The 20,496-nt window shown below is 43.2% G+C and overlaps 1 protein-coding gene across 4 annotated transcripts in view; it reads right to left on the bottom strand.

Moving 5' to 3' along the window:
- Positions 1–20,496, bottom strand: part of SLC4A10 (solute carrier family 4 member 10) — a 1,019,075-nt gene that overhangs the window by 639,974 nt on the left and 358,605 nt on the right. For all 4 annotated transcript variants that reach the window (XM_078683855.1, XM_078683850.1, XM_078683851.1 and 1 more), the window contains exon 2: positions 4,074–4,155. In XM_078683855.1, the coding sequence (XP_078539981.1) occupies positions 4,074–4,155 (82 nt within the window). The remainder of the gene's footprint in view (positions 1–4,073; positions 4,156–20,496) is intronic.

Here is a 20,496-nt window from a genome sequence, read left to right as displayed (position 1 = left end):
GTTTAGAAAATGTTGTTCAACCGGCACATTTATATCAATTTATTCAAGAATGTGGACCCGTGGGGAACCGACCCATTGAATATCAAGATGTTCTCGCACAGGTGGTTGGTTGCAAGTGTGACAGAGCTGAGGATCGCAATCTAGGTGTGTGAAATAACAGCCCTTCGGCGTTTTTATGAGGCCCGGGGCATTACAAAAACAATGCTGTGCATTGTGGCGAGGATTTTCAATTTAATTAGAGTCTCCACTGGAAGCAAATATAATCTCTAAAGAATGTCATTAGGAGGGCCCTGCTGAGAATTCACTAAAATGCACACCGATGTATTCTGTGCTTTTTGAAGGTGATTAACCAGCTTTATAGAGCTGCAATACTTAATTATCCTTGAAGCAATAACACTCTTGTCGTGGCTGAGATTTGTTGTTTATTTAAATTAAAATGCTGTAGTTGCTTATAGTAAGAGTGCTATAACATTTGTCTCTGTAACTGCATATCAACATGCCAGGAAATGATTAGAGCACGAATAATTACAATTACTGTAATGCATCGCGACAAATTGAGGAAGGGCTACTGTGGTCATGGAATACACATGATAGTCACTTGGCCACCCCAGTTCAGACACAGCTGGACTGTTACCATGAGGCACAGAGTCAAGACTGATTTGCATATAGCTGGGCCTGAACTGAGGTGGCGAAGTGAGCTAAAGAATGATGATGGGTTCAACCCAGATCTGTGACTTGGGGTGAGTGTCTGAAATGTTTCAGCGCTCCATCCATCATCTCCTTGTGTTTGCCATTTGATATTAGCCAGACAAATGTGAAGCAATCCACTCTAAGGCACACACTCATACTGATATTAGAACAGCAAGCCAATAGGGTGTCGTGGGATACTGAATCAGTTGCAGGAGACATCAGTAATAATTCTGAGGTTGTCTAAAATTGAAACCAAATATGTCTCACTACAGAAACTTGTGCCAAACCCTATCTGAGTGTAAATTGTACGGTTAGAAGAAGCAAACAGGTATGAAGGTGCAATAGAGACACTAGCCTGCCTATAATATCCATTCTAAATGAAAAGATACTTTATGACAGTTATTGACCCTTCATTGCATAATTAGTAGATGCTCATATAACATGTTAATGAACAGATCTACTGCAAGTTACTTCTGCGAATAACTGAGCCAAATGTGCAGATTCTGGCCTCTGGTTGGAATCACTGTATATTCAACATCTGTTTTTATGAGATAGATATTAGATAAATATGTATCAACATGTTTTCTGGGAAACGGAATGTGTGTTTGTATGTTGGCCACAACATGGCTCTTCAATGAACGCAGTGAACTAGCATGAATAGGGAAAAGCAAAACATGTGGGAGATTATGTGCTCGTTATTAACCTGAAACATCTGCCAGTCCTCAGAGCTGCGTTTTCAAGAGTATGCATCTGGTCCTCTGATTAAAGATAATAATGCTACATTTGCCAGCCAATAACAAGGCTGGAAAAGAGCAGAAAGCACTTTCAATCCGTTGTTCTAATGCTTTAATGGCACTTCAGCGGTAACGCAGGGCCTGAAAGTGTGTGTGAATTAGTTCGGCCTCAGGTGAATCAATGGGATTCTGGGTTTTCATAATTAGTTCTATGCGGGAGATTGTGCAGTGTGACAGGCATTTGATGAGTGAGTATTAGTGGGTTTTCCCTCCTTTTTAACATTTGCTCACACCATAATTTGCATTTGACAGATACAAATAACCTGTGCACAAGAATAAGCTCCTAAATAAAATGGCATTACACACAAGCAGGAAACATATGGGATGTTCTGTTCTGCTAAATGTTCTGTTCTGTTCTGTTCTATTCTGTTATGTTATGTTACGCTTGTACAATACACAACTGCCAAATAATGTGGAATCGTAACACACATCCTGCAACAATGAAACACAATACAGGCCTGAAGAAGCTGTCTGAAAATGAATAAGCGTGTTTAGAGCTTCAAATCCAGGGCCCATATCATGATGCTGTTTTCGAAGCCAGTGCAGAAGACGTCTGTGAGTTTCTTTAGGGCTACTTCAGTGCATACATTAACTTGTAAAATCTCACCATGTGTGCATGTTTTGCCGTAAGCAGAGCTCGGAAACAAAGGACAGTCATTATTCCTGTGTGTTTCCCAGCTCTGCTGTCAGCAATATATGCATTAACTCGACAATTATGCACTGAAGACGCTAGAAAGATGCTCGCAATCCCCGTCTTTGGCTACGCGTTTGAGAACATGGCCTAATGCATACCCCCAGGAATCTATTGAGTTGCTCAACGCGGAACCTTGACACATGGCCATTGGGTTTGAAGTTTGTATACAGTGCACTGGTAAAACCACATGTATAGCACAAATCAGTAAGCGCCTTGAGAAACTGTGTTACTGCAAAATTAGCTTTAAATAACAATTTAAGGTTTACATTTTTCATTTTAAAGTATATAGTTGGTGTCAGCTTTTTCCTCTTGCCAGCATCTTTGTGATCGTTTTGAGCAATACAGTATAACATCAATTCCTAATGCATGCATTCAACATTACATTTTGTACAAAATTCGTCTTAAGTCCAATTAGGAAACATTTGACAAAGCTTGTTTGGACTTTTGACCTTCCATATACGAGAGTCCAGTTCCTTTTATATAAGAAGGGAGATCTGGTTCAAGAGTAACACATACTTTCAAGATAATTAACTATTCGATAAAATAGTTGCGAACAAATTGACTCCAAATTGAACTATGTTAACAACCTTTTCACGAGGATCCAACAGGGATCCTTTGTGAACTGCAGGATGTTCAGAAGAAAGCTTTTTAACAATGTCAATGATCACAATCAAAGTCAAAGCATGTAATGGGTTGCAGAATAACGTAGGATGCATCCGTGTTTTTTTGCCCGAAAGTCAAGGACACTCATTTTGTAATGAAGACCAGAGGCCGAAATGTGTTCAGCTGGTGGGACACAAAGCCCAATCCCTACCAGTGCACTGCAGAGCAGTCTGGGATTTATGTGCATTGGGGTGTGCCCTATGTAAATGAACCCTACCCTTAGGTCTGATAGGTCAGAAAAGTAAAATGGTGTGGTGGAGCTGGTACAGCCAGGGAGACAAATGCTTGCCATTGAACTATTTGTTTAATCATTTAATTTCTGTATCCACAAGGCTACATTGTGGGAAATGACAAAATCTGCAGGTTTTACCCCAAAAATCTCAGAATATGCTATTGTTGTTAACATCGGTTTAATATTGAACACCTCAGTGTTGGATATTTATTGGGTCCAATAGTTATTGCATGTGACTTGAGCCATTTATAATCAGGCTTTTAGAATGTTTTAACTTAAAAATATATACATTTCATAATAAAAGTAAAATGAATTTAAATAAAGTTTTATTTAAAATATTATTTTAAGTTATGTTAAGTTTCCCTATGTTATAGTGTTATTTCTTGCCTCCATTGATTTCTATGGGAGTGTGTTGCAGTACCAGTGGTTCGCCATGTCTGTTGCTGGACTTACTGCAAGGCTGGGATGCTGTAAATGTTACACTTGTCTTGTGAATACAACTACTGTGGTAGATTTAAATGTGTTTTTCTGGACTTGCTGTCCTCTTGATCTTATGTGGATGTATTTTTGTATTAACATGGCACCTCCTAAATCCCTACTTCAATTTCCCTTATCCTCAAGTATTTTGTAGAAATGATTCTCCATTTTCCCTCCATCCACCATTGTCCCTCCTGCTCCAGTCATGTGCCTATATCTTTGTCATAATGATGAAGATCTCTGTACAGAAAAGATAGGAGAGATGTAGGCAGAGCTCACTAGTCAAAGGTTCTGTGGATTGCATTTTGGAATTCGTAAAGTAGCACTATTTTACTCCAAAACAACTTTTAAGAAGTACTGAGAATAAAAAATTACATAGTGGAACATAGAACAACTGATAGAGAAGAAATGGAAAATGCAAGTTATACAGCTAGTTTAATCAAAACACATTTCCTTCAAGCCTTGCAGATTAATTGAAAAGTAAGGCTTTAGTAATAGACAGATGACCATCTGGTACCCTCACCTTCTAAGTCTTCCTTCTCAAAGTGGCTTTTCAGAAGAGAGCGAGTCCCTCCTCTGTCCACAACTGCCTCTTCATCGTTTCTCTGCAAAATGAAAGCAGATACTTAGGATTGCATCATTTCATAAAAGAACATTAATCCTTGCATGACTTCATGTTTCATAAACATCTTGTTGGTCTATAAGTTTACATTTGGTAAAATCTGAAATAGAATAAACTTCATTATTTGAAGAATGGAGTCAGAGATAGCAAGTTTTTCATAAACGTTTCTACATATCTTACTTTTTAGTTAAAACCTTCATCATGACTTACTTTGGGTTATCATAAATTGAGAAGACACATCTAGATGCAGAAAACATCCACGTCATTACAGTAGATTAAAAAAAATCGAAGGTTGAAAAATATGAGTCACATATTTAATAACTAAAATGTCATATGAAACATTCAGCATGTATGTTACTCAATGTCGTACACATACTGATGAAAATGTTCTTTATACCCGATAATAAATAACATGGTAGAGGTGAAATGGGATATTATGATGCATTGCAGTAAGGTACACAATGTTGATCTAGTCCCCCACTCTCCCTATCAGGTAAGGCCATAATGTCACTGCATTTAATCAACTTAAAATCAGCATGGTCTGCTTTTCCGATAAAACAGGATATTACTATACTTGAAGAAAGTTATAGTTATGCTGCCACATGTAAAATGTACATTTTGTGACAGTAAAAACACTGGTGTATGACAATATAAATAGATACAGTTCCATTTAATTTTGTTTAAACAGTTTGCTACATTTTTTGAAAATAGGAAACATCATAGTGTTTGAAGACATTTCTAACAGGACAAAATAGAAGGAAGTATAATAATTATCCATTGTGTGGTCATGATAGCAAATTGTAACTAAGACACAAGGGGTATATTGCCACTAACTAAGGAACTACCCCCCACTAGCAATGCCCAGAGCATTACAGATAGAATCTGCAAGGGGTACAATTAGGTAGGGTACTCCCTTCCTACATAATTTTAATTGTCCCAATATTTAATGCTACAATTTGGCTTCATTATGAAAATTAATTTGGATTCAATTATTTATCTCTTTTCGTAATCAGGCAGTAATGTGGAGTAATGCCGATAAATAGTGTCCGTTGAATAATAAAAATGAATTCAAATCTAGTTGTTGAAAACCATTTTTACTTGAAATAAACACAAAGAAGTTGGTCAATGCCCAAGTGGATTTCTTGCTTCACTATGGAACACAATGTTAATAGAGCTGGACCACTGACGTCCTCATTAAAAAGTGGTTTAAAGTAATCAATTGGCTGATATCCTTGATCCTAATTCAGAAAGGTAGGATTAGAATTTATAAAAACTTTGGAAAGTTGGGGAGGGCCAGGACAACCAGTTTTTGTTATTTGTGTAGCATACAAAAGTAGTGAAACAATTAAATAATGTTGTCTTTTCTATGCGAGGTGGGCCATTCACATGAAAATTAGCATGTTGGCACTGTTTTAGCGAGTGATCACCACTTTCATCAGCTGTCTGTAAGAATACATTATTTTGCATATCTTTAATTTGCTACTGCCTGTTATTGCAAGACATTTCTGCTTTACATAACTCTCACAAGGGAAAAAGATAAGGGTTTGGGGTATGTGTAATGAAAACAGGAAACTGCACACACTTCCATTAGCCCATTAAATGGGATCTATGTAAGATTAACTCAAATTATGATAATTATACATGGTTAATATTAGGGACCTTATTTAGAGTTTGGCAACTGGATACTATGTCAAAAGCATGATGGATAGCCCGTACACAGTATTAGAAGTACCATCAGTGGCACAACATTGGCCCCCGCAGCCCCGCGGTGCGGGGGCCCTGAGCTCCAGGAGGCCCCCCACAGCACAGCACCTGGGCTGAGAGCTCCTGGTTGAGTCCGGAGGGGTGCCCCTCCATGTATCTTGCAGGGGGGCCCCCTGCCACTGCGTACCATATGGTATAATTCACATGTAATTCGGTGGACAAGACATTCCCTACATTTGTAACTAAATCTCTCATCAACCAAACTCTACAAAAGGCCCCAATGTATTAATCTAGGGAGTGCAAATGTTATCTTTAGAAGATAAATCTGTTTTTGTTTAGTAGTGCCCTAGGATAATTAAACATTATATTTTAAAAAAAAACTGTTTGTTTTTAGAGCAAAGATAAAACATATATGAATTCACAAAGATATTTGCTTTATAAGGTTAAAGGTTTTTTGTTAATTGTTTTCTGGAACGCATGTGACCTACATGGTAGGTAAAGGGAGAAAGAAATGTATTGTACAGGTTGACAGGTATTTCTATGAAAACAAACTGATTCCACAGAACATGGATTCTGTTTGAAAGACGAAGGAAGGACAGAGAATGTAATAACAGTGTCTTCATGACAGTACTATTCCCCAGGTCAGTCATATACATTAGCAATTCATACCTATAAGTACGATCTCACAAATGCATAAAGCGCGACCCCTAATGACAGAACAACACATACAATTATGTCTGAACATGCAAATAAGAGATTGTCATTTTTTTCACAGGATTCAAGAGTATACTCATTGTTCTCTCTCTTTTCAAAGTTAGACACAGTTAGCTCTGTCAGCCTTAGGGCGGTCTTCCCCCAAACACTTTGCCTCCATCCTCCACTTTTTGCTACTCTTGTTTTTGCTGGCCGTAGGACTCTGCACACCTTACCACTGATAATTATCATATTACAGTTACTTATAAGTCCCCAGTAAACTGGTACTACATGTACTTAGGCCCTGTAAATTAAATTCTTCTTGTGGGCCTCTAGCACTGATTGTTCCATCCACTTAAGTAGCCCTTTCAAATATGCCTCAGGCCTGCCGTTGCAGCCTGTGTGTGCCATTTTGACCTTTTTAATGCATATAAGTCACACCTACGGCAGGCGCTGGACAGCCCAGACAGCAAGGTGCAGTGTATTTAAAATGTTGGACATGTACTTTGTAGTTTTGCATGTCCTTGTAGATAAAAACTCCTAAATTAGATGTTCCCTACTGCAAGGCCTACCTCTCCCATTGGATAACAATTGGAGTTACATTATTACATTAAATAAGCTTTAACTTCCAAATGGGAACAGGTGACCCATTCATGTTTGGTGTCTTTGGTGGAATTGCAGTGAAACATCCTAACTTATGGTGAAGTCAGATTTTCAGGAACAATTTAGAAAATTCCCTTATTTAGGAAGTTGACATTTCCTGCCATTTGGTGCCCGCAGCCTGTCTTTGGGTCTCATGCCTGGGTGCAGTTGAAAGTTGTGTATTCCTCCTAGACAGTCACACACAATGGAGAGCTGAGGTGTTGATGGTTGGGCCATCACTGGCAGGATGGGAGAGAGGAGCTGCCCTACGTACACTTGAATAGGATGTGTCCTGCCTCCACACAAAGGGCTACATACCCCCTGTAGTTAGTCTGGAGCCAGGATAGGGAAGGCAGGACTCCTGTACATTTCAAAATGGAACCTCTAGAAGCTTCTCCCACTACAAAGGTAGAACTGGGTATAAATATTGACCACAGGCCCCAGCTCTTTAGTACACTTCTGGACCTGTAGATACTCTGCCGAGCCAAAAACCTGTTGTACTTCTAAAAGGACTGCCATGCTGTACTGCTGCTATGATGGACTGCTGCCCTGATGTGCTGACCTGCTAGCCTCTTGCGTAGGTGAGAAGGATGAGACCTGCATCTGTTGAACCCAGGACCCCAAGTGAATCCAAGAGCTCGTTGGCTGGCATCCTGAATTGAGCCTCAGGGACAGAAGGCTTCAATGACCATGAACCCAGCACCTGAACTCTCTTTTCTGTGACTTTACCCTGCCAAGTGGTGCAACTCGAATTCTGGACTCTTGGATGTGGGTCTAAGGTGCTCTGTCAGCCTCTGTGGAGCCAGAACAACTGACATATCTCTCTGCTGTGCAGCACAATCCCAAGCAGAAACAATGTGTCGCCACTGCTGCTTGGGTTGGACCCTTCATAAAGACCTGAAGAGCCTTCTCAGCAGCTGCAGAACCGCCGCAGTGCGAAACATCCCCATTTCAGGCCCTTGAAGTCCCCATCAACAGCAGTCACAACGACGGACACCCCATCACAGCCTCACTCCTCATTGGAAAGCGACGCATCGCCCCAGCAATGTAATACATTCTCTGTACTGGACTTCGTATCAAAATCCCTTGTCGATGGGATCCTTGACAACAATGCAGAACCTCGCATCGCAGCCTTGCCACACCTCAAAAGTCGTAACTGAAGCATTGCTGCTGCTGTGTGATGCAACTTTGACGCGGACCCTTGCAACACTCTGCAAAACGGGATTTAAAGTACTTTATTCAGTAGACCTAACTGGTTTCCTGTAGTCAGCCCGCACTCCTTCATGGTTGGTCTGAGCTTGTGACTTTGCCCTAGGCCAGTGCTACCAGATAGCCACAGTTGGTGCTTTGTGTTTTTGTTGGCATTATTTTAATTTAAAACTTTAAAATTGCATATCTCCGGTTCAACTGATTGGATTTTTGTTCTTTAAGTCTTGTTTTATTTATTACAAATTACTCTATTTGTCTAATTTTTATGTGTGATATTTTCACTTTATTACTGTTTGAAATGTTGCACAAACACTTTAAACTTCGTCTTGAAGTTAAGCCTGACTGTCCTGTGCCAAGCTACCAGAGAGTTCAGTAAAGGTTAATTTAGGGCCTGCCCTTCATCTGGACAAGGAATGTGGTTGCTGCTTGAGTAGGGTTTCACCACCCCAACCCACAGCTCCATGTCTTGAAGACATTATTTTATTGAATGTTGTATGAACAGCTACTTATGAGACTATCTGAAAAAAGTGATCCCAGCAATAACTAGCATTTTACAGTAATAAAATGACAAAACAAAGTAACTTTATGATATTGCACATACAAAGCAGTCCAAATCACCTCTCATGTTTTCTCAAACTTGATGCTTCTTTTGGCTTACACTTATTTTGTTTAAATATAAAATGTAAGAATTTCACTCCAAACAATTTGACAATATGACATTTAAACCACAGGTCTTTATTCAGTACTTTTACGTTAACGTTTCTTTTTACACAAGGTTATTTTTTTCAAAATCAAATAGACAAGCAGCCCTGCCAAGCAAGTCCTTTGTAAAAGTTGAGGCATGTTAGTTCCCAGAATTTTCCCTACATTCAAAAACAGGTCCTTGCTCTGGAAAGCAAAATGCAGCTACCAAAAGTTATGTAGATGAATATTTATATTGCTGCGCCCTGTCATTTAGATATCATAAAAATATTTTGCTAGCTCCACTTGACCCAAAAATATTTTTCCATGGAGTCGTAAAACTTAAGGCAAGAAATATAGCAGGGCTTGATACACTGAGGGGATACCTGCCTAGCTTTAATAAAGCCTGGTTAGCATTAGGTGCATGCAAATGTTTGATCATGCAATTGTAGTCTTGCATTATTCCTGTTTAATGGTCTACCATTGATCTGTGGAGTTTCCTGCTTTCCCTTCATCTACGCCAGGCGCAGATGATCCATAGGACCCTGGGGGCACTGACTCGACAGACTCCATATCCTGATGCATTTTGTTACTGTAGTGTAGGGGCAGAGCTACGGCGAAATGTGGAGAGGATTGACTGAGGCTGTGTTCATATCCTGATGCATTTATTTCCTGTAGGATGGGGCAGAGCTACAGAGAAAAGTGGAGAGGATAGGCTGAGGCTATGTTAATCAATTGCACAAGTCAGATTGACCATGTTTTTGCTGCAGCCAGCCTGATATGCAGAGTTGTGGCTTCTATAATGAACGCTATGTGAGAGCTGGAAGAGCTTCGACACAGCCCCATCAGTTTCCCACAGAGCGTTCTACTTCCCTGACCCAGCCAACTCTGGCACTGCTCTTATGCCGTTTGGTACTAAATGCAGCATGATAGCAGTGCTTGGATTGGCTGGGATGCTATTGCCCTGCATGCACATCTTTGCCTTGCAGCGTGAATCCAGAGGATCAGCTCCTCAAGGTAAGGATATTTTTCTTTATGTTTATTTATTCTAATTACTTTAAAATTTGTATTGCAAAGGTGAGTGGTGCACATTCAATATAAATAAATTGTACCCATATATAGAATGGTGCCCAATCACCTCTGCAATGCAAATTTAAGCATGTTTGTAATGATTTAACTTTTACACGCTGCTCGTGCCTCACCATTTTTCTAAAAATGCCAGCCGCCGCTGATCCATGCACTTGCTTAGTTTTCTCATGCAAATTGAATACATCAAATAAAATATATCCTCGCAAATGATAGTTGCTGCTGAAAATGTATGTTCCATTTTCTTACTTTTTAACTCTAACACAGTTTTTCTCTCAAATTTGAAACTGAAGGGAAGTTGGCAACTTTTTTTCTGAAAACAACTAAAACTCTGCAAACTGCAGGCCCTAGTTGTAGTATTTAGTGGAATTATCAGAAGATTCTTAGTAAAATCATTGCAACTTTGCACACTGCTACTTATCATACCTTGTTGGGGACATCTTCTCAGGGGAGTCGATTGTAGGAGTACCTACTATTATTTGTGTTGCTGCTTATGAGAGTACCTTACGCTTTGGGAAGGTATTATGTATCAATCCCTATTCATTTCTTACATTAACCCTTCTTCAACACTCATATTCAATAAAAACAAAGTAAATACAAAGACATGGGAATATGGAACCACTGAATATCTGAATCACAAACATCATGTGGACAGAATATCGTGTCAAACATTTCGAGGACCGGGCCGTGGCTTGCCAAAACCCATGATGGCCGCAGAGGAGTAGAGCTCCGTCTGATACCGAGCTAATTCCCCTGATATTGGTCCATATATCCATGCAAGCTCAGCACATCTACCAGTCCCGTGTCCCCTTATTCTCTTGGGGAACCCAATCCAAGTTTGGTGGAATTCGACCATCGCTGGATTTGATATCGCCGTGAGCAGCCGGCCTTGCTGTGGACTGTGGGGTGTGCCGGCGGCATCAGCGGGGAACGGGGCCTTCCACCACCTCCTTCCCCTGGCAGAGAGCGGGCCCTCCATCGCCTCCACTCTCGGTGCTGAGCCTGTGATAATGTGGCCAGGGACGTGCTGGCGACGACAGCTACTGGCGGAGCTTTCCACTGCCTCCGCTGTCCGCGGTGAGCTCGTAGTGGTGCTGGAAAAGACGACAGTGAGCAGGGCCTCCGATCGCCTCCCCCCTCCATTCCTGAATCCTGCATGATGGTCTCGAATGGGGGGGGGAGGAACAACGATAGCGGAGAGTGGTGCCTCCTATTATCTCCACTCCCCGTACCAAGAGCAACGTAAAGGTTCCGTGTTGAGTGCCGGCGTAGACGGTGCGGAGCGAGACCTTCCATCGTCTCGGCCCTCCGTGGTGGCCCTGAGATAAAGTGTTCCCTCCAATCCAATTGACCCATTGGGACCTGTGAATGCGTGTACCTCCTCCCCTGGCGGCCTGCTCTGTGGTCCTCTGGCAGCCCTGGAGAAGCAGTGGACCCGGCCAGTAAGACTCTACGTCTTAATGGTTGCCTGACATGCGGGTGAGTGTGGCTCTTCCCCTCCCCTCTACTCATTCGCAATGCAAGGCACCCTGTGCCTCCATTGTATAAGGTGATCTGGGGGACCGGACAGCGAGAACTGCCATTGCCCCCCCTCCCTCTCCTCCTCCTCTGTCTTCAATGTGCACCGGCGTGGCAGGAGTGCACGGATTATTTGGCCAGCATGATTGCCCACAGACTTTCTGTTATTGGCCCACCGGCTGCTGTACCCCTTTATGTGGTCCTAGTGGTCTAGGGTTTAAACGGTAATGGCTGCTCCTGCCAGGGTCCCAGTGACAAGATGACATTTGGCACCGTCTGGTGCCTGTCTGCTGGGAGTGATACAACAGGCCCTGGCATTCTTGGTGGACCACCGCTTGAACAGTGATCTTCGATGTGATTAGCTAGCTATGCGGTTAGGTGGTGTGGTGAGTCTGATTGTTGACTTTGACGTGGCAACCATGCCTGCTTCGCATTTTGGAGGCCCGGCACCCCGTGCACCGTTGGGGCAGATTTGAAGGGTCGTCATCGCCAGGATGTGCACAACCAGGGGGCCCAAGCAGTCACATCCAACGAAGATTGACAATTTCGCCTATTCCAAGACGGACGGGGTGGAGGAAAAATCGGCACCACAGGAATCAAAGCCGCAGCCGGGGAAGGGGGCCCCAACCTTGATGGACGTGATGGAAGCTATCCAGGGGTTTGCGTGGCGCTGGAACAAAAAATAGACACAGTAGCGGCCGAGGTCACTCTTATGCATGCCAACCTATGCAGCTTGGGGAGAGGGTCAAGGCGAAGGAAGAGTCAGTGTCGACACTCTAAAAATCAACCAAAACTTTGGAGGCCACTGTCAAAAAGCTTCAGGTGCAAACCTCAGACCTGGAGGCCGAACTTGAAGATTATAAAGGGCGTGCGCTCAGAAATAATGTGAGCATTTTGTGGGTTCCCGAAAGAGTGCAGACTACTGACCTCTTCCTCGAAGATCTAATCCAAAAACACCTACAACCGCAAACCCTGTCTCTGTACTTCTCGATTGAATGTGCTCATATAGTGCATGGGGGACCACCAAAGCCAGGCGCCCCTCCACATCCTATCCTGGTGAAGATTTTTAATTACAGAGACAGAGACATTATCCTTCAAAAGGAGCATACAGCTCCTCCGCTCAAGTTTGAAAACTCGACGATCACATTTTTTCCAGACTTTACACTGAAGGTGCAAAGACTACGCAGGTCCTTTCTGGAGGTGAAGCAGGCACTCCGGGACAAAGACCTGAAGTAGGCAATGCTTTTTCCAGCCAAGCTGCACGTGCTAGCGGAGGGGTGATCCTGTTTTTTACAGAGCCCGGAGGAGGTCTGGGAGGAGTGGTTGGAGGGATGGAGAAAGTCTGGTGCCATGAAAAACAATTATTTGAGGCATCTCCAGGTTCACGAAGGCCACAACGAAAGTTCTCCTCAAGAGGAGGGTGTTTAATTTTTACAAAAACTCCATTGTCAAGAAGTTGCTAGGGCAGCCCTTCCCGAACCTTGAACTGACATAGTCATTCCACAGTGCGAAGATTTGAGTTGCCCTGGCAAACACTAAAGACCACGCCATGTTGATCACTGGATAAGTGGGTGCACCATTAAGTATGTATAATTGGTGGGTTTTGACCGTACGTTACTAGACATGTTCTCCAGCTTCCGGTGTCATCACGGGGATGGGATGTTTGCAGGTGGTTTACCGAGTTTGATAACTATTTTTAACTAAAAACATGCAGATTGTTATATTCTGGGCTTGTGTGGTCAAGAACGAAGGGGTGTTGGTTGTTCCGGTTTGGACTTTTAGACTGTGTAGCATTTCCCCTCACAAAGGTGCTTCGACAAGGGAACATAGGCGCTCTGCAAAATTGAGGGGTGTGCAGTTGTAAGTCTACGTTGCAGGGAGGCAGGGTGGGGGGGGGTTCCGGGGTGTTTTCAATGGGACATTTGTATTGTATGTTTTATGTTATGGTGCAGCTATAAAAACAACATTCTTCCCGGTGTGTTGAGGAGTGACAATCACTTAAGCAATGGATCCGTTTTTGCATTTTTCAGAGTGTTTTCAATGAGATTGCAGGGTGGGGGTGGGCGGATGTATTCTTGTGTTTCCACCCTTATAGGATTATCTTACAGATGGCCTTTTTCACGTCATCGAGATGGGGGATAAATGTGACTCGACTCTGCTCTTGAGCCATGTTAAACTGCTTTCGTGGAATGTCAATGGTTTGGGGGGTCGAATTAAACAAGGGATAGTTTTGCAATACTTGAAGTGTCAGGCTCCCAAAGTGTTGCTCTTACAGGAAACTCATATCCAAGGGTCTCCTTACTGTGCCCTCAATAGATGGGGATATATTTACTGGTGGCTCACTCAGGCTATGAGAGGTGATCTAGACGGGTGGGAATTCTCATGTGCACCTCCTTCCCTTTCCGGATTCAAAAGACCGCCCATGACCCACTTGGTAGATTTGTTACAATTTGAGACCTTTGGGAGGGTAGATGCCTTAATATAACCTCACTATCTATTCCTCCTAAATTACACTCTATGACACTGGCCGCTCTCGGCCCCCACTTATTGAACCTGCTCGAGGGTGACTTGCTCCTGGAGGAATATTGTAATGCAGCCCTCAATGGTGACCTATATAGACAGCCACCCAGATGGGGCGGCGTGCCCGGGAAGATGTTAACGGATTTCCTAGGGTCGCTAGGTCTGATAGATATCTGGAGGGTTTGTCATCCCTCAGCCAGACAGTATACTTTCGTTTCCGGAGTACACGGTAGTATGTCCTGAATCGACTATATTGTTTGCTAAGCCACTCTGCTCCCCAGATTGAGAGAGCTCTCCTTTCTCCCAAGGGGCATCTCTGACCATTCCCTGCTGGTAGCGATGTTTGGCAGCGCGACATCTCACACACACCACAAAATGGTCCTCACCCCTTGGTTTCTCAAGATCCCTGCGATTAGAGATAAGCTCACTGAGGTAACCAACCAGAACTTTATTTAGAACGAAAGGTCAGTAGGTTCAGACATCGTACTGTGGGAGGCATACAAGACAGTTGTAAGGGGTAGTGTGGGACAGAACAGAGAAACGTAAGCACTTACAGGAAATAGAGAGTGAGATCACCCTGCTCGAGAGTGATCTGGGGGCATCGAATGCTCCGGGGGTCAAACACAAACTGCTTATAAAACAACAAGAGTATAGAAATGCCACTGAGGATTCAGCGAGGGCCCAATACCGGGCCACCCAACATCGCATTTATGACATTGGCGACAAGGCGAGTAAATCATTAGCCTGGTTTGACAAACGGGTTGCCGACAATAGATTTGAGATAGTTGGCCAAGGGGCTACGAAAATACACAACAGAGCTGGTATTGGGGAAGCATTCGCTAAATGTTTCAAACAGGTTTATACTTCTGCCCAAGCCCCCACTCACTCAGCAGCAATGGAATTATTAGACACCCTGAGACTGCCGGTTCTGGTCCCCCAGGATGTGGAAGACCTAGATTCCATCTTAACTAACGAGGAGGTGACCAAGGCTATTTGTGCCTTGCAGTCCGGAAAAGCCATGGGCCCTAACTGCCTTCCCGTTGAACTCTATATATCAAATGCATCCATGATTGCCCCATATCTTATAGGGATGTATGAGGAAAGGGTGCAAAAGTGTGCAAAAGGGGGTTCTGCCCGAATCATAGAGGCTAGCCAATATTGTAGTTATTCACAAAAATGTACACCCCTGGGGTGTTGTGGCTCATGCAGACCCATCTCACTCCTAGACCCAGAAGTCAAACTACTTACTAAAATCTTGGCACGGCATCTCTCACCACATCTCCATAAATTGATTTATCCAGACCAATCCGGTTTTATGCCAGCCAGGAATACGGCTCTGAACCTTCGTCGCCTCCATGGAGTTATGGGCAGGGAAGCCACGATTCAAGAAGCGGCGATCATGTGGATTTTGATTTGATTGAGTGGTCCTTTTTATTTGCCGTGCTTGAAAAATATGGGTTTGGAGAGAGATTTCTGTCCTGGGTGCGTCTTCTTTATTCGGAGCCATTAGCCCGATTAACAGTCAATGGGAGTCAATTTTCACACTGCAGAAGGGAACGAGGCAGTGTTGTCCCCTTTCCCCCTTACTTTTTGCTTTAGCCTTGGAGCCTCTGGCTATATGGATCAGGGTACCCCCTCATGAGGGGCCTCAACTTGTCGGTGGATTGGATGGATAAAATTTCCCTTTACGGCGACGATATTTTGCTTTACTTGGCCAGACCGTACTTTTCCATTCACCGTGTCCTACACATATTTGCTCTTTTTCGAAAGTACTCTGGTTACAATATTAACTGGGACAAGTCTCTACTCCACATTCTAAGTGGGGATTGCCCGACCTTGCCTAGGGACTGCGGAGCAAAGATAGTTACAGACGGTTTTTATACTGGGTATCTATGTTACGTCTGACCCATGAACCTTTTACTACCGCAATTTGGCTCCCCCTCTGTGCCGCTTCCAAGCCGACATCCAGCATTGGAAGACCCTGCCCCTGACTCTTTTGGGCCGGGCCGCCCTTCATGAAATGATGGCGCTCCCCCACTTTATCTACGCCCTACAAAACACACCCTATTTTGTCCCAACGCAATACATCAATTCCATCGAAGCGGAGGTACGCTCTTTTTTGTGGAATAACGGGGCCCCCCGTATAGCGTTGACCAAACTCATGAAAAGCTGGTACGACAAAGGCATCGCCCTGCCCGCAATTCGAAGTTAATATTGGGCCTCCCAGTTGGTGGTTTTGAACCACCAGGTCCACCGACCGGGGTCGGATCCCGTTTACAGAATGGACAGACACAACATGCTCCCTGGCAACTATCTTAGGGCAATCTATGGAGGAAAGAATTGTGTGCCTAAATACACCCCACGTCCACCACAATTGATATATGGCATACTGCAACGGCCACACTGGGGTGGAAAGCTAGAATCACACAGGTCACCCCACTGCTCGACACACACCAACTGGGGCGGTTATCAAGTTATCCTGGCTTTGATAAATGGGACTTGATAGGCCTTTCAAAGGATGGCGATCTGTGGGCTGCGGGCGGGGTGTTCCCTTTTGGCGATCCCCAATGGGACTACCAGTTACATAATGGAGAAACCTTTAGATATCTCCAAGCCCGGAGCGCACTACAGAGGGCGATATCCAGGGGTGCGGAACTGCTGGTCTCCTCGCCTCTCGAGGATAGATTTTTGGATGACTACCACCCAGAAAAGGCCATTTCATTGACATACTGCACAATTCTTAATAACACACCAGACACGCTAGCTAAAATTTGTGATAAGTGGGCAGAAGACATCGGGACATTGACGATGAGGAGTGGCAAGAGGCGTTAGCTTCTCCCCAGGAGATTGCGTACCGCTCCCGGTTTAAACGTATTCAACTTAAACTCCTACATAGAGCTTATTACACTAGTCTGTTACTTGTAAAAATGAACGTCCTGGGCACCGCTACCTACCCCAGGGGATGTGGTCAAATTGGCACCTACTTGCATCAGTGGTGGGAGTGTCCAGTGTTTCAGGCATACTGGTGGAGGGTCACATCAGTACTGTCCTCGACCTGCCATAAAACCATTGTGGTCTCACTCCGTCTGTGCCTCCTCAGTATCTGGGAACCAACTGATTTATCAGGAACCGAGAGAATGTGGATCTCCCTGAGCTGTATGGTTGCGAAATGCAACATTGCCAGAACCTGGAAGCACGTACTCTGACCCAAATTTTGTGACCGGGAGTCTGATATGGACTGGTGTATGCAGGCGGACAGGGTGGTTTATGAGAGCAGAGGATGCCCGAAAAAATGGACAAGAATTTGGGGGGCATGGAATGTGAGTAGGGGAATGATCTGTACACTCTTTAGCGATATTTCCCCACTGTCCGCTGATCATGGGGGGGATTAATGACAGTATCTTTAAAATACTGTATGCAAATCTTTTAATAGTACTGATCCACTGTACGTTATGTTGAACAACGCACCATTGTTTAGGAATTGTTGGTAATCAAGGGAATTGCACTGCCCTGTGTCTCCTTTGTTTTTGTTTTTTGTTCACTTAATAAAAAGATTTGGCAAAAACAAAATATCGAGGACCAAAATATCGAGAAGGTAAGTGCAAATAGGTATGTATAGATTTACCTTTCTTAAGTACACATACCTTGATGACATATATCATCAAGGTACGTGTATGTGGAGTTATACATCATAAAAACATTACTTACCTATGGAAACTTACCTTCACAATTTAATTGTCATCATATTTTTGACGTGATATTTCATTCCATGAAACTTGTGTTTCTGATATTCGGTCTAACTACAGAAATATGTGTTGTTGATAAATAACACAGGATGCCGGTAAGAAGAGGACATCATTTTGAAAACAAAACTGTTGATCGTTTGCCTTAGTGGTAACCTCAGAAAAAGCATTTTCTGGCTGTAATTTTGGTATAAAAACTGATGATATACACTGCCCTCTAAAGCAGTTTCTCTGCATGTAGTTCATATTTTTGTTCCAATGGTGAATGAAGAATTGATGATGATGTGCTTGTAGAATTCCATCACGAAATGTTTCTAAGAGTAGATGTGTATTTGTCCTAACATACTTACTACTGAATATAGTAGAGTAAGACATGCTCACAATGTTAAGCGGGCCCATAGTCTTTAAGGAGGTTTTCCTCTTGCTGTGTAGGTATTGACACTGATTGGATAGGACTACATTTCTGCTAATTATTTTCAAAGATATTGCAAACATTTTGGGTTGTTCCTGTATCATGAAAGAACAGATTTGGGAGTTGTGGAATAAACTTTCAGGTAGTTATTGTGAGTATTTGGATGTGCTGTATAAAATGACTGTGAGGTCTTAGTGTGGTATACACTTTCAAATGTCGTCTTGTGTCCAGTCATTTCTCATTTACTTAACCTTTGCTCACCCCTGGGTAACTGTGGTTGCGAGCAGAAAGGCTTGACAAAGAACCTCAGTGTGAAGCTTTCAACAGCACCAAAAAGAAAGAGACACAACAATTTATATAACATTGTGTGTATTTTTATGAATTTTTAGAGAGCGTGATCATCAAAATCCATCAAAGGGTTCCTGAGATACAGATTTGAGATGTTTTTATCACTTTAAATTCAATCGCAAACAAGCATTGGTCAACAAAATGTTTGTAAACTTTTAAAAAGTTAGAAAGAGTTAGTGTGGATACTCCAGCCCGGGTTGGGTGACCAAATCCAACAGGGAAAACGTTTCGGGCCAGAGAGGAAACTTGGGATAGTTACCTGGGCAGCAGAGTGTTTTTAAGACAAGTTCCAGACTTTACAGGATGACCGCCATAGACATCAATGGAGTGGTACTTATGCTTAGGATACAGGCAAAGTTGCTCAAAGGATGCTCCAGTTTAGGTGTGGTCGATGGGGGCTTCTTTATGGATGTTCCTGGGTCCGCCGGTGATATGGGGAGACTTGGGTCACAGATTAGGAATCGGTCAAAGTCCTCTGTGTTGCAGCTTTCCTGGTGGTGGCGGGGAGCTATCTGAAGATTTTTAGGAGCTTGCAGAAGGTGTCAAAGCAGGCAGAGGAGACTGCATTTATCTGGTATTTTAAGGTGAGCTTGCTGTCCAGGATGATTCTAAAGTTAAGGGTGTTGTTTGTCGGTGTGGGTGTAGGTCCAAGTTCGGAGGGCCACCTGGTGTCCACGGGGAGGTGTTGTTCCCAAAAGTCAGCCCTGCTGTCTTGTTCGTCTTGAACCTAAGGCAGTTGGTCTTCATCCAGTTGGTGACACTCATCATGGAATTGTGCAAGTTAGTCCTAGTGGTGGAGGGGTCTTCTGAGAGTGAGATTATGAGCTGGGTGTCGGCAGCATAGGATGTGAAGGTGAAGAAAATGGCCAGTGGCGTCATGTAAGTGTTGAACAGGGTGCAGCTGAGGGATGAACCGTGAAGGACACAGCAGATTGTACTCTTGGGTTCCAAAGTGAAGGGTGGTAGGCAGACTCTCTGTGTTTGTACCATAAGGCGTGAGAAGTGCAGTCTGTAAATACAAATGATCTTACTCTTTGGTGATGGATTTTTTTATTGTCATGTTCCTCCCTAAACCCCTCCTTACCCTTCTCTAAACGCCTCTTTCCTCCTCCCTAAACCCCTACCTTTGTGTGGTTGATGTTCCCAATTTTCCCACCACTCCCCCTGGTCCTTTCCACATTTACTACTAAGTAGAAACATACATGTATGGAGATCTGCCCATAGAAAAGATTTGAGAGGTGGAGGTAGAGATTTACACCTGTAGGTTTGTGTACAGCATTTTGTAGTATGTGAGAAGTATGATTGTAGTATTGCTGAATGTACTGCAAAGGACGGTATGCAAATAGACCGCCATTATCTTTTTATGTTGACATGCTGTTGTTTTCAGTTACTAAAACATTTGTAGGTAAATATTTTAATATGCTGACATGAATATAGTTATTGCGTTCTGAGAAATGATGTTGTCATCTGTCAGTTGTAGAACAATGCATGAGATAATTTTCCAAAGCATAGAGAAATAGGATGTTTTTGCCCAGCTAATCACTGCAGTAACAGCTGTTCACCCGAAGCAATGTACTTTCGCTAGTACAGCACACCGTCAGCTGCAGATTATTTGAGCTGGTTATTGCACGCGAAGATACTTTCTTTGCTCCTTACTAAATATTTTAATAGAAATCACAGACTGGACATTGGTCATATTTACTATGACCCTCAGTCAATGTTCCAGTTCCTGTGCAACTGCCTTTGCCTGGAGCCTAGATGGTGGGAA

Source organism: Lissotriton helveticus, chromosome 3_1 (genome assembly GCF_964261635.1).
Source record: "Lissotriton helveticus chromosome 3_1, aLisHel1.1, whole genome shotgun sequence".
NCBI lineage: Eukaryota > Metazoa > Chordata > Amphibia > Caudata > Salamandridae > Lissotriton > Lissotriton helveticus.
Note: the sequence above shows the minus strand (reverse complement) of the source record. Positions and strands in the feature narration are given on the sequence as shown.